The sequence below is a fragment of the Aspergillus alliaceus genome, assembly GCF_009176365.1.
Source record: "Aspergillus alliaceus strain CBS 536.65 unplaced genomic scaffold BDW43scaffold_37, whole genome shotgun sequence".
Classification (NCBI taxonomy): domain Eukaryota; kingdom Fungi; phylum Ascomycota; class Eurotiomycetes; order Eurotiales; family Aspergillaceae; genus Aspergillus; species Aspergillus alliaceus.
This window is the reverse complement of record NW_022474720.1, coordinates 20631-32046: the sequence shown is the minus strand read 5'-3', so window position 1 is coordinate 32046 and position 11416 is coordinate 20631. Positions and strand designations below refer to the sequence as shown.

Below are 11416 nucleotides of genomic sequence, written 5' to 3'. Positions count from 1 at the left end.
AAGCGAGAAATTTCAGGTAGGGCGAATGAATGTGAGGAAAATGGAGGAACTAAAGTCGTTCTCTGGGTATGACGTTATCTGGTGGAGAGAAAGAGGGTCGGGAAGCGGCGAAAGTGTGCAGAACTCTAGGAGGTCTGGATCGTCAAAGGAGGTAAAAAAAAAGGCGGTGGCAATTCATAGTGACTTAGATATCGAACGTTCAACCAGAATTGGTTCCACGAAGGTATCATGCTTTTTGCACGTCTTTTCTTTCTCACAACCCTGTATGTCTTTGAAAGGTAGATAGTAGGTAAAATAAGCTTATTGAGTTAGGTAGTGATCAAGTTCCCACTTACCTAGATCTCTGCTAGTTTATAGAAATCGATATAAATTTTAGTTTAACCTATGTGGTAATACCCTCTTGGTTTTATTTACGTTGTGATTAGTACTCTGGCTACTGTGATCCTTTTTAAATATTGTATGGTAAATAGTTAACCAAAAATTTACCAACATGTATATTGGAGAGAGAACAAGGGTAAAAAAGACGACACACTGTAGGTAGGACTCTTGGGAAAGAAAGAAACAGTAGTCGCGAATGCTATCGCAAAACGAAGAAATGCCGGCAAATAAAAATATATAAAAGAGTTCCACTGCTTGGGCAAGTAGATTCACAATTTCCCATCGGGTTCGCCCTTAAATCTTTGTACTCGTTTTTGCTCCCAGTTGTCCAAATCCTTGGCCATAAGCCTCTGTAGAGATTCATTAACGCCATAGCCTATGAGTCGTTTACCAATCCAATAGGCCTAACTTACGTAGTACTCCTCCCTTTCATCTCCAATGATTCTCCTCCGGGGATTCCTTTTAATCCCCTCTTCTCCGTCTGATCCTCTCAGACCTAAATTCATTGCTTCCTCTTGACTTAATTGCTGCACCTTGCGATCGTATCGTTCATATCTCAAAGCAGCAGCAGGGGTCAAAGCAAATGATCCGGCGACTATGATCATTACAAATGGAAGTCCAAAGAGAATAAACGGATGCTTGGGTAATCTAGCACGATAGGCCTCGCCGATCCGTTCTCCAAGAGAAGACGAAGCTGTTGTTGCACGACGAAATGTTTTGCTTTGGAATACAGGCATTGCTGGAGCCAGTATGATATTGTAATAGCATATAGGAACAAAAGAAAAGTGAGCAGTGTACTATAATTTCTTAATCAAGCTTAGATTGTGTTATTCGAAGGACTACGATGGCCGAAGGGCTTTTTTTACTTCCCTTTAATTCTTTAATGAGCCTAAGGCAGATTCTGTGGATCCCGCGCATTCGGTGAAATAGAAGTTCCGACATAGCTGATTTTGGAAATGGAGGCCGCAACAAAGCTGTTTCCTAAATATCGATTGCGGAGAAAGTGAAAACCCTACCACTTGTTTATGATTGCCTACCTTTTACTATAAATTGTGAGTACTGGCATTCAGTCACAATGTTTTCTAAATACCGACTTACTCACTGATCACTAGAATAGGAGTTACCTACGGTGACCTAAGCTATAGGGACTATAGGAGGGTCTTTCTTCGCTTTCTTCGTGTCTAAGGAATAAGTAGGCTGTTGCCCAATGGCTTCCGCAAATTCAAACTCCTTATTCGGAGGGGGGACCATTGGAGCTGCCACGCAACCATCGAACCTTCTTCCGACAAATAATCCAACAAATGGTTTTGGAACTACTTCCGCCACGCAGGGACTTCCGGCCGGATCAATATTCAGCGCACAGCCGCAAGCCCAGCAACAGTTCATTCCATCTTCGAATTTTGGACAAAATCAGACGCAGACTGGTGCAACTCAACCTTCTCAGCCCTCTAATCAATCGACACAGCCTGCGTTCTTTAACAGCTTATTGGAGCGTGGTAAAAAGAGACCACTTTCTGCAACAGGAGGAAGCAACAATTACGAAGAGCTACCTAGTCTTCAATTGGGTCTCGATGATATCCGAAGGAAAGCAAGGGAGCTTGGCAACGGGGCGACGAAAGATTCCCAACGTGTATTAACTAGCAAAGCGTGCGTAATATTCTCATGCTGGATGCTTTCCTCATAGGGTTACGCTCTTACTGACTTTTTTCCCGCCCCAACAGCCACTATCTTCTTGCTGCATCGGGTGTTTCGCCAGGACATGCTTTGCGGCATCTCAAAGCTTTAGATCCTCAAGCCTCGGTATCAGGTCCTCCAAAAGAAGAGGAGACCTTTGACCCTGACAATCAAAAGTTTTTGCGAAACATACAACAACGTGGTCGCCAGGCAATGATCGCTGAAAGCCTGACTCGTATTCATAGAGACTTCGACGTATTTTTGGAGACAAGACTCGACCTAAATTGGGAGGAACAACGTCAGAGAATCTTTCAGCACTTCGGTCTGGCACAGAAAGATGACGCTATTAGTGATGGGAGAGGATCATTCGGGCGTTCCACAAAACAATCGAAGCAATTTGGTGCAACTCCCAGTCATCATACTGGCCCGGGCGTGTCCCATAGAAGTGTCTTTGGGCGCTCCGGTCTGGAAAAATCAGTAATCGGTGTACCCGGCGCTGGAACGGTGAGCCACAAACTCTTCGAAGACCCAACTGAACGAAGCGATTCCTCCAGTACCCAATCTTCGGATCTTCATTTTCTACGGGAAAAGATGGGTCGGTATGCGGACAAGGTTCAATTGCTGAACTCTGCTCGACTTCAAGCACGCACTTTCCCTATTCTTCACGAATTTTCCAATGTTGAAAGCCATATCAGTGGCGATGTAAGTTGTATAAATTGAAATACATATCCTAGTCAGCTAATGGCACTAAGGTTCCCCGACAACTCTTCGACGCTTACCATGCGCTGATAAGCATTGTCAAAGAAACCCCAAATGCCATAAATACGTCAGATCCTGGAGCGTTGAAAGAACGGCAATTCTTTGAAGATTATTTAGAGGAAGCGCCGAATTCACGACGAGCTGTAAACCTGAGGAGGCGAGTTGTTGAGGGGTCTAGGACGTTTCTCGAGAATCTGTTCTATGACGAAGTTGAAAGCGTGATCGCCAAAAATCCTCGAGAGGCGCAGCTGGGTGGCATACCGACCGTGATCAATAAAGTTCGCGCTTATATTCGACTTAGGGCGGCAAGGAAAGACCTCGCTCCCGACGGGACAGAGCTGCAAATGGTTGGCCAGGATTACTGCTGGATCCTCATTTTTTATCTCCTCCGGTGTGGCTTCATTACTGAGGCAGCGGAATATGTTAGCCAAGATCCTGGATTCCGCTCATTAGATCATAAATTCGTGACCTATATGACGACTTATGCACAAGACAGACGGTTACCAAGGGACCTGCAGCACAAGATTAACGGCGAATACCAGCAGCGATCACGCAACGCCCCTGACAATACTGTCGACCCTTATCGAATGGCTTGTTACAAGATAATCGGACGCTGTGACCTTAGTCGCAGACGCTTGGAGGGAGTAAACCAAAGCGTTGAAGACTGGATGTGGTTGCAATTCAGCCTAGCTAGAGAAGATGACCGTGCTGAAGAGGTTGCAGGGGATGTTTTTGGGCTTGAGGACATCCAGACTGACATTGCAGAGATTGGGCAGCGAGTCTTTGGGAAGGGCCAAGAGGGACCTGGCGGTTATGGAACTTTCTTCCTACTACAAGTCTTGGGAGGGATGTTCGAACAAGCTGTCTCTTACCTTGGGTCTTACGCTCCCGTCAGCGCCGTGCACTTCGCTATCGCATTAGCCTACTATGGCCTTCTGCGCGTATCTGACTTCTACACTTCGGGCGAAGACATCCGTAAGTACTATTGGGCCCGGCGTCCTTTTCTCTCGCTCTTCCTCTTAATTCTTTGTTGGATTGATTTACTAACAGAAGCAGTATCCTTCACGGTGAAGCAGTATCCGCAGATAAATTTTGGATATCTCATCATACATTACACAAGGGAGTTCCGCACTGGGCTTGTTGAGGCAGCAATTGATTACTTTTCCTTGCTTTGCCTCAACGCTGACCTTCCAGGCGCCTTGGGCAAATCGCAAGCCTCTGTGTGTCATGAAGCATTGCGCGAATATATCCTAGAGACTCGGGAGTTTGCCAAGTTGCTGGGCGACGTACGATCTGACGGAACTAGAATCAAAGGGCTCATTGAACAGCGAATTAACTTGATCAAGTTGGTGGATCAGGACGAGTTCTTGAGAACGATAACTATACAAGCAGCTGCCGTGGCTGATGACAAGGGGTTGATCACTGATGCAGTCCTCTTGTACCATCTTGCTGAAGATTATGATCGCGTGATTGATATTATTAACAGAGCACTGTCTGATTCTGTAGCTGTTGAACTGGGAGGCCCTACCTTGAAGCTGCAGCCGTTACAGCCACGGACAAAACTTCAAAAAGGTGTTCAAGTTTCAGAAAATGAAGATCCTAGGGAATCTGGTAGTAGCCTCAGCTTGACGGCGGTGGAAGATCCGGTAGCTCTGGCGAGAAACATTATAAGCATTTACAATAAGAATGCTCTGTACTACCAGCGAATACGCCCGGTTAATCGCGACACATGTGGTTTGTTACTTCAGATGATGGAGGCCAAAGCCGAGGTTGAAGCAGGAAAATGGACTCCAGCTCTGGATGTGAGTATAATCTTGTCGGCTCCCCTTGTCCTATATTTAACTGTCTCTGACAACCATTGTTACAGGCTATCAACGCCTTGAATATCCTCCCTCTCCGCGCTAAAGGCTCGGTTCCCTATATCCGAAGTGCAGCCCAAGCGTTCTCATCATTCCCCACAATGATATCTCGCAATATCGGACATGTCGTAATGTGGAGCATCACATGCATTGGGCATGAGAGAGAACGATTGAGCTCTGGGACATATGAAAATGAAATTAGGCAGCGTTTGGCTGATGAATTACTGGTCATGGCTAAAGATCTTATGATCTTTTCCGGTATGGTCAAGTATAAGTTGCCACCCAGAGTGTATGAGACGCTGGCTCGTTCTGGCGCAGATATCGGGGCATATTAGGTAGCCGATAATCACGCTTGATGGTTTCAACCCATTTTTCTACGTGTGGGCCATGGCCCAATAGGTTACAGCTTTTCATTAGTACCAAAATATAGAGTTGATTGTAGTGTGCTGCGGCTGAAGTCTTATTGTGAGAAGATGAGTGGGCGGACATTTTCCGCACCGCGTAAAGTTTGCGCCAAGGATTTATCCCTCGGCGGATAGGGAACGAACACCTGCATCTGACCGTTCAACATGAGAAGGTTGGGAGTCTTCAACCTTAATATATTAAGTGCCAAATCTATATATATATATCGATCACTAGCCCCATTACCGGTCCATGTATCTATGCCATCATGAATTAAATGGATTGTGAATGGACGCGGGGCTCTCCAGCCGAGATCTTGTACATGCATGCATCTCAGAGCTGTCTTGACTAGAAATCGATGTCTAGGCACCCGACATGGGCCATGACCATTCAGACATGTTGAACACGAGTGCGAAGCCATTATCCTACGATCCTGACACTCCCTTGCATAATGGGTCTACGGTACTGGTAACACCTATGTTGGAGGCAGTACCAGAGAAAGCGATGGAGGGGAGCAATCATCACCACACCGCACACGATTCTGACAGGCGAACGAACTTACTAGAATCCGAAAATAGCCCAAGGCCCCATGTTACTCTAAATCTCCAGGAATTTGAGGGAAACGACAATGATTGTCCGGGACCTCAGGGTAAGAAAGACAACCGTGCCATTACTGCCAACTCAGAGGATTCGAGTACTTCCACTAGCTACAATCTTATTAACAACCCACCAAACCTTGCAAGAATACGACAAGTAATGTTTGAATGCAAAGACCCAATCGAGATTAGCCTCGAGGAATTCGAAACATACTGGCCCTACATCGATAATGTGTGGGTTAAACAAAGATCTAACTCTAGCAAAGAAGGACACTGTACTACAGATTACTATATGTGTCGTCTACGGCGCCCAACGCATCGTACATCGGAGACTCGACCTCTACCGGAGGGTAAGCGCCCTCGTAAAAAGAGGGTACGTGAGGGTGGTATCTGCAACTTTCAGATCAAGGTTGTCCGCTTTGAAGGTGCTTATTCAACGGTGACTATCGCAAGAACACCTGGGAGTAGCTCTATGCACTCGCATGACCTTGATTATATCGACAAAGTGAAGCGAAATTCGGGGCTTATGGAGTTTGCACGGAAGGAGGCCATTAAGGGGTACTTGCCTTCGTCTATCTACACAAAGTTTCAGGAGGAACCTCAAAAGCTTATCGAAGCAGGGGGGAAGTTCTGCACTGTTACGGACGTTCGTAATGTCTCCGCAAAATGGAGAATACAGAACCCAGAAGTTAATCTCATGCCTCATGATGGGTATGAATATCAGAAGGGACATGGTATCGTGCGGGCGAGGGCTGTTGATGGTAACAGCAAAAACCCAGCTAAACCGACACCGCCGAAGGCACACCAGGATTCTCCTCTACCGCCAGATACTCTGTTGTTTCCTCATTTCCCTCTGGATTTTCTCGAGCCTTATCTCCCAAGGTACGACGAAAGGCGGCAGTTTCCACACGTCACTTTGTCGTATGCATCCTCCATGGATTCCAAGATATCACTGCTTCCGGGGATGCAGACAGTCCTATCTGGGCCGGAGGCAAAGCTAATGACACATTACCTAAGGTCACGCCATGATGCTATCCTAATAGGGGTCGGGACTGTACTCGCGGATAACCCAGGGTTGAATTGTCGATTAGAAGGTGCAGGCGGTTTCGGCGGCCTTGGAAGGATGTGGCAACCACGGCCGGTTATAATTGATCCGACAGGGCGGTGGCCCGTCCATCCCGAATGCAGGATGCTGCGAACAGCAGTTGAAGGAAAGGGTAAGGCACCATGGGTGATTGTGTCACCAGGAGCCCAAATCAACCCCCAGGAATTGATGATGCTGAAAGGGTACGGGGGAGACTTTCTCCGGATTGTGGAATACAATCACAACTGGCGGTTGCGCTGGGAAGCTATTCTACGTGCCCTGGCGTCTGAAGGAGTTAAAAGTGTCATGATTGAAGGCGGTGGGACTGTTTTGAGCGAGCTGCTGAACCCCGAGTATACGGATTTCATTGACTCTATCATTGTAACCGTCGCTCCAACTTATCTGGGCAGTGGCGGGGTACCAGTAAGCCCAGACTCAAAGCGTGATGAACAAGGAAAGCCCAATGCCGTCCTGAACCCGAGGGATGTGAAATGGATGCCACTGGGACAAAACGTCATAATGTGTGGGAGAATTCGTACTGTAACCCCTGTCCGGGCCGATGGGTCCAACGCTCACAGCCCAGAGTCTTGAGCCAGACACCTTTGGGTTTATCCAAAGAAAAAATTTGCCTCGGAGACGATACGGCAACTACCCTGGGAGCGTCTAGGGTACATGTACATACCTAGATGGTGCTAACTAAAGCAGATTGCCTCTGACAGCAGTCATGACCTATACCAATGACCAGTTAGTCTAAGGTCTCATGACCCATGTGCGTTCCAACTATTGTTGAAAGCTCACAATTAGTCCGTTGTATATATCAAGTCCCTTCATAACATAGATTATGTAGTAGTTCCCCAAGAACAATTATTCACCTCTTAAGTGCAAGAAGATACCTGCTGGATTAAAAATGTCAGGAGTAAATGTAATTGGGAGTAAGTTTATATATGATAACCATCCATTGGATGCCTATTGTCTAAGAGGCCAGGACCTGTCGGAGAATAAGTCACTGGCTACTATGCATGATTAATAAAATTTGAAGGTTTTCTTTCGTTCGCTTCTTTTTTAAAAGGAGACGAGAGTAGAAAAGAGAGAAAAGAAGAGACGTACGAAGTATTATGTGGAGAATATGTATCAGGTCAATGGAGACGTGTCGATGAGGATTATATCATGATGGAACAGCATGCTTAAACTCCTCTCTCAATGGCATATATTCACCTACTAGTAGTATGTCCCAAGTAACAGATAAATAGATTACAAGGAGACAACCCACCATTAGATACCACGAGAAACAATTGAATGATAAAGTGATGTGTGGTGACCTAAAAAAGGACTAGGTAAGATGGCCTCGGAATATCGACGACTCGGGTTTAGCGCATAAATAGACGGCATTTTTTCCCTTGAAATAACAAAAACAACAACAGTAAATTTAGTCCTGGTCCCGTCGCGTTTCTCTTATCCTCGAGGCTTCGCTCTTGCGTATACCCCACTCCCCTTCCCATTTATTTGTTGACCTCCTTCCCCATATCTTTTCGTGTTTCATAAAATCTCCTTCCCACCCCCTTTTGCCTCTTTTCTCGTCATCCGAAAGATGCCCCCTAAAAAGAGCGCCCCCAAGGCCTCCCAAAAGCCTTCGGGTACATCCAAAAGCACCACAACCACCAAGAAGACTACTGTAACAAAAGCCGCAGCCAAGGAACGGACCACAAAAGCCAGCGCAGCCAAGACCAAAGGCAGCGATGTGCGCACAAAGACTACCAGCAAAGTTGCGCGTACTGCACCCCCCAAACGCAAAGCTGAAGTTGTTGAGGAACCTGTTCGCGAAACAAAGAAAGCACGTGTTGTGGAACCTCGTGTCACAAAGCAAAAGCCCAAAGTGGTCATCAATCATGCACCGACGACTCGACTGAATGTCTACGTCTGTGGGGAAGGCAGCTCAGGCGAACTCGGTCTCGGACCGGAAAAGACTGCTGTTGATGTGAAGCGGCCGCGTCTTAATCCACACCTGCCAGCAGATAAAGTTGGAGTAGTGCAAGTCGCTGTGGGCGGTATGCACTGTGTTGCTCTTACTCATGATAACAGGATCCTTACCTGGGGTGTGAACGACCAAGGCGCGCTCGGGAGGGATACTACATGGGACGGAGGCTACAAGGAGATTGAGGAGAATAAGAGTGACGCGGGCTCAGATTCCGATTCCGATGATGAATTGGCACTCAATCCGCGCGAGTCAACACCAATTGCTATTCCTTCCAATTGTTTCCCCGAGAGAACCGTTTTTGTTGAAGTTGCTGCCGGGGATAGCTCGAGTTTTGCACTTACGGATGATGGGCAGGTATACGGCTGGGGCACATTCAGGGTAAGTCTTCTGCCCATTCGATTTGAGACTCGCTGACAGCGAACTTAGAGTAACGACGGCATTTTGGGATTCGATATGACGCATAAAATTCAGCCGATCCCAATTTTGATCCCTTCACTGAAGAAGATAAAGCATCTAGTCTGCGGTGATAACCATGTTCTTGCTTTGAATGATAAAGGCGCTGTATTCTCGTGGGGATCCGGTCAGCAGAATCAACTAGGTCGTCGCATTATTGAGCGGAACAGGTTAAACGGCCTCCAACCACGTGAGTTTGGTCTGCCTAAGAACATTGTCCATATTGGTAGCGGCGCCTTTCATTCCTTTGCTGTCCACGAATCTGGAAAGGTTTATGCGTGGGGCTTGAATAGTTTTGGTGAAACAGGCATTCCGGCTGGTGCAGGTGAAGATGAGGCTGCCATTGTGCACCCTACTCTCGTGGAATCGTTGTCAGGGAAGAAAATTTCTCAAGTTTGTGGGGGTGCTCACCATTCGATTGCGGTTTCTGACGGCGAGAAATGCCTTGTATGGGGTCGGTTAGATGGTTATCAAACAGGCTTGAAAATTGATACTCTGTCCGATGAAGCCGTTATTAAGGATGAACGCGGACGCCCCCGTATCTTGATTGAACCTACTCCTGTTCCAGGAATCAAAGCAAGCAGCGTGGCAGCTGGGTCTGATCATTCAATTGCTATTGATGCCGATGGCCGTCCCTGGTCCTGGGGCTTCTCCGCTACCTACCAGACAGGCCAAGGCACTTCGGATGATATCGAGGTCGCAACCATTGTTGAGAACACCGCGGTTCGTGGCAAAAAGCTAAACTGGGCTGGCGCCGGTGGCCAGTTCTCAGTCTTCACAGAACCAGTGAGCTTGTAAAATAGCTGACTGCTGTTTCCACCTCATGCCTTCACCAGGATTGGAGAGCACATTGTATGACTTTCTGTTCTCGCTCCTTTTCCATTTTTCCCTAGTATTCTCTTTTCGTCTTAATAAACTTGCGTAATAAGCAACATTCTACTCTTGTCAAAGTCTTGCATAGCAATCAAATTCACTCTATCCATTGCAGGAATTAAGCAAACATAGTAAGCTGTAACGCTGAGAATTGCGGTCTATCCTATGTAGCACTAGGTGTACCCTACGCTCCTTCGCGACCAATAGACAATATAAATCGAGATTTAATATTATTGGGTTTGTTTCTGTGTAGCTTTGGCTCTTTATTCGTTGCAGGATAGCCTAGCTCAGATTGCTGTCAGGATATTCAATTCTTCCATGGCCTCATGTTCATCACCGTCGATATTATTTAGTTCAAATAAAGTCGAGAGGGTTCTGGTGGTAGCATCTTCGTTCTGTTGTTCTCTCAAAAGGGTCTCTAATTCATCGTCGTTGTCAGGGACATCGTGGTTGATTGCATGATCATAGGCAGACATGGTCGGTTTCTGAGCCCGAACGGCTGTTCGTTCCGTCGATTGTGCCTGATCTTCTCTGTCATAACCAACGCTGTCTGCAGGAAATATGTTTGTATCATGACCCTCAGTTGTTGTCGTAGGCAAACCCGATTCATTAACTAGTGAAACTTGTGTAGTATCATCCACCCGAGCGCTTGGTTTTTCTTCTTCGATCCATTCCCTACGCATAATCTGTAGACGTTTGTGGTGACCGAGTTTTTCAATGATGGCTAGGCCATCAGCAAACTTTGCGCGAGGGAACAGGTCATCAAGCCATAATTGGTAGAAGTTTAATAAACGGGCCACATCGGAAAACTAGCAGCAATAGCATCAGCGGCTGAATGTATAACATGAGTAGTTGATAACTAGCAGACCTCATGTCCCTTTCCCTTGAGTCTCAATTTCTGTTTGGCTGTGCGGCGTAATCGAGGAATCCCAGCTTGAGACAATAGCCTTGTAGTGGAGTACAGTTAGATTATTTTAGGTTGCGTCTTTGACAAAGTGGTCTAACTCACCGAGTCTCGTCTAGTTTAGCGACAGGCTGTCGCTTTCTGGCGACCTTTACCTCTTCATCAAGCCCGAGACCTAACCTGGAAGCGTCTGGTACAGTGGAGGGCCTAGGTGCATTTGTGTTTGACGAAGACGGAACGTGTTGTAATATTTCATCCAGACCAATGTCATAGTCAAAGAGGTCGTTAACATTTTGGGGCGATGAGCCTTGTCGTATATCCGAATGTGCTTCCATTGCTGTATGTTGCAAGATAAAGGTAAGGTACGCGTCTCAGGCTCGAGTGAATTGCCTACTGATAAGATTAATACCTCCCATACATATGTATGGTCACCCGGCCCGTTCATAGTTACGTATTACC

At 46.6% G+C, this 11416-nt stretch overlaps 5 protein-coding genes across 5 annotated transcripts; 3 read left to right on the top strand and 2 right to left on the bottom strand.

Moving 5' to 3' along the window:
- Window positions 1–442: 442 nt before the first annotated feature.
- On the bottom strand, window positions 443–1215 carry BDW43DRAFT_283197 (cytochrome c oxidase assembly protein COX16). The gene is made up of 2 exons (XM_032042734.1): window positions 792–1215; window positions 443–728 (listed from the first exon to the last, which is right to left on the bottom strand). The coding sequence occupies exons 1-2, from the start codon at window positions 1113–1115 to the stop codon at window positions 648–650; spliced, it is 405 nt and encodes a 134-aa protein (XP_031897860.1). The 5' UTR covers window positions 1116–1215; the 3' UTR covers window positions 443–647.
- A 167-nt stretch (window positions 1216–1382) lies between these two features.
- nic96 (linker nucleoporin NIC96) lies at window positions 1383–5032 on the top strand. The gene is made up of 6 exons (XM_032042733.1): window positions 1383–1430; window positions 1491–2025; window positions 2100–2754; window positions 2805–3786; window positions 3868–4613; window positions 4679–5032. The coding sequence occupies exons 2-6, from the start codon at window positions 1586–1588 to the stop codon at window positions 5003–5005; spliced, it is 3150 nt and encodes a 1049-aa protein (XP_031897859.1). The 5' UTR covers window positions 1383–1430; window positions 1491–1585; the 3' UTR covers window positions 5006–5032.
- A 219-nt stretch (window positions 5033–5251) lies between these two features.
- Window positions 5252–8091, top strand: BDW43DRAFT_143623 (RibD family protein). Its single transcript, XM_032038347.1, has one exon. It carries the CDS (start codon window positions 5448–5450, stop codon window positions 7341–7343), a length of 1896 nt encoding a protein of 631 aa, XP_031897858.1. The 5' UTR covers window positions 5252–5447; the 3' UTR covers window positions 7344–8091.
- Window position 8092: 1 nt separating this feature from the next.
- Window positions 8093–10159, top strand: BDW43DRAFT_143633 (RCC1 domain-containing protein). The gene is made up of 2 exons (XM_032038348.1): window positions 8093–9105; window positions 9154–10159. Exons 1-2 carry the CDS (start codon window positions 8341–8343, stop codon window positions 9976–9978), a joined length of 1590 nt encoding a protein of 529 aa, XP_031897857.1. The 5' UTR covers window positions 8093–8340; the 3' UTR covers window positions 9979–10159.
- Window positions 10160–11399, bottom strand: BDW43DRAFT_143669 (Chromosome segregation in meiosis protein 3). Its single transcript, XM_032038349.1, has 3 exons — window positions 11063–11399; window positions 10922–11000; window positions 10160–10862 (listed from the first exon to the last, which is right to left on the bottom strand). The coding sequence occupies exons 1-3, from the start codon at window positions 11290–11292 to the stop codon at window positions 10341–10343; spliced, it is 831 nt and encodes a 276-aa protein (XP_031897856.1). The 5' UTR covers window positions 11293–11399; the 3' UTR covers window positions 10160–10340.
- Window positions 11400–11416: the final 17 nt, after the last annotated feature.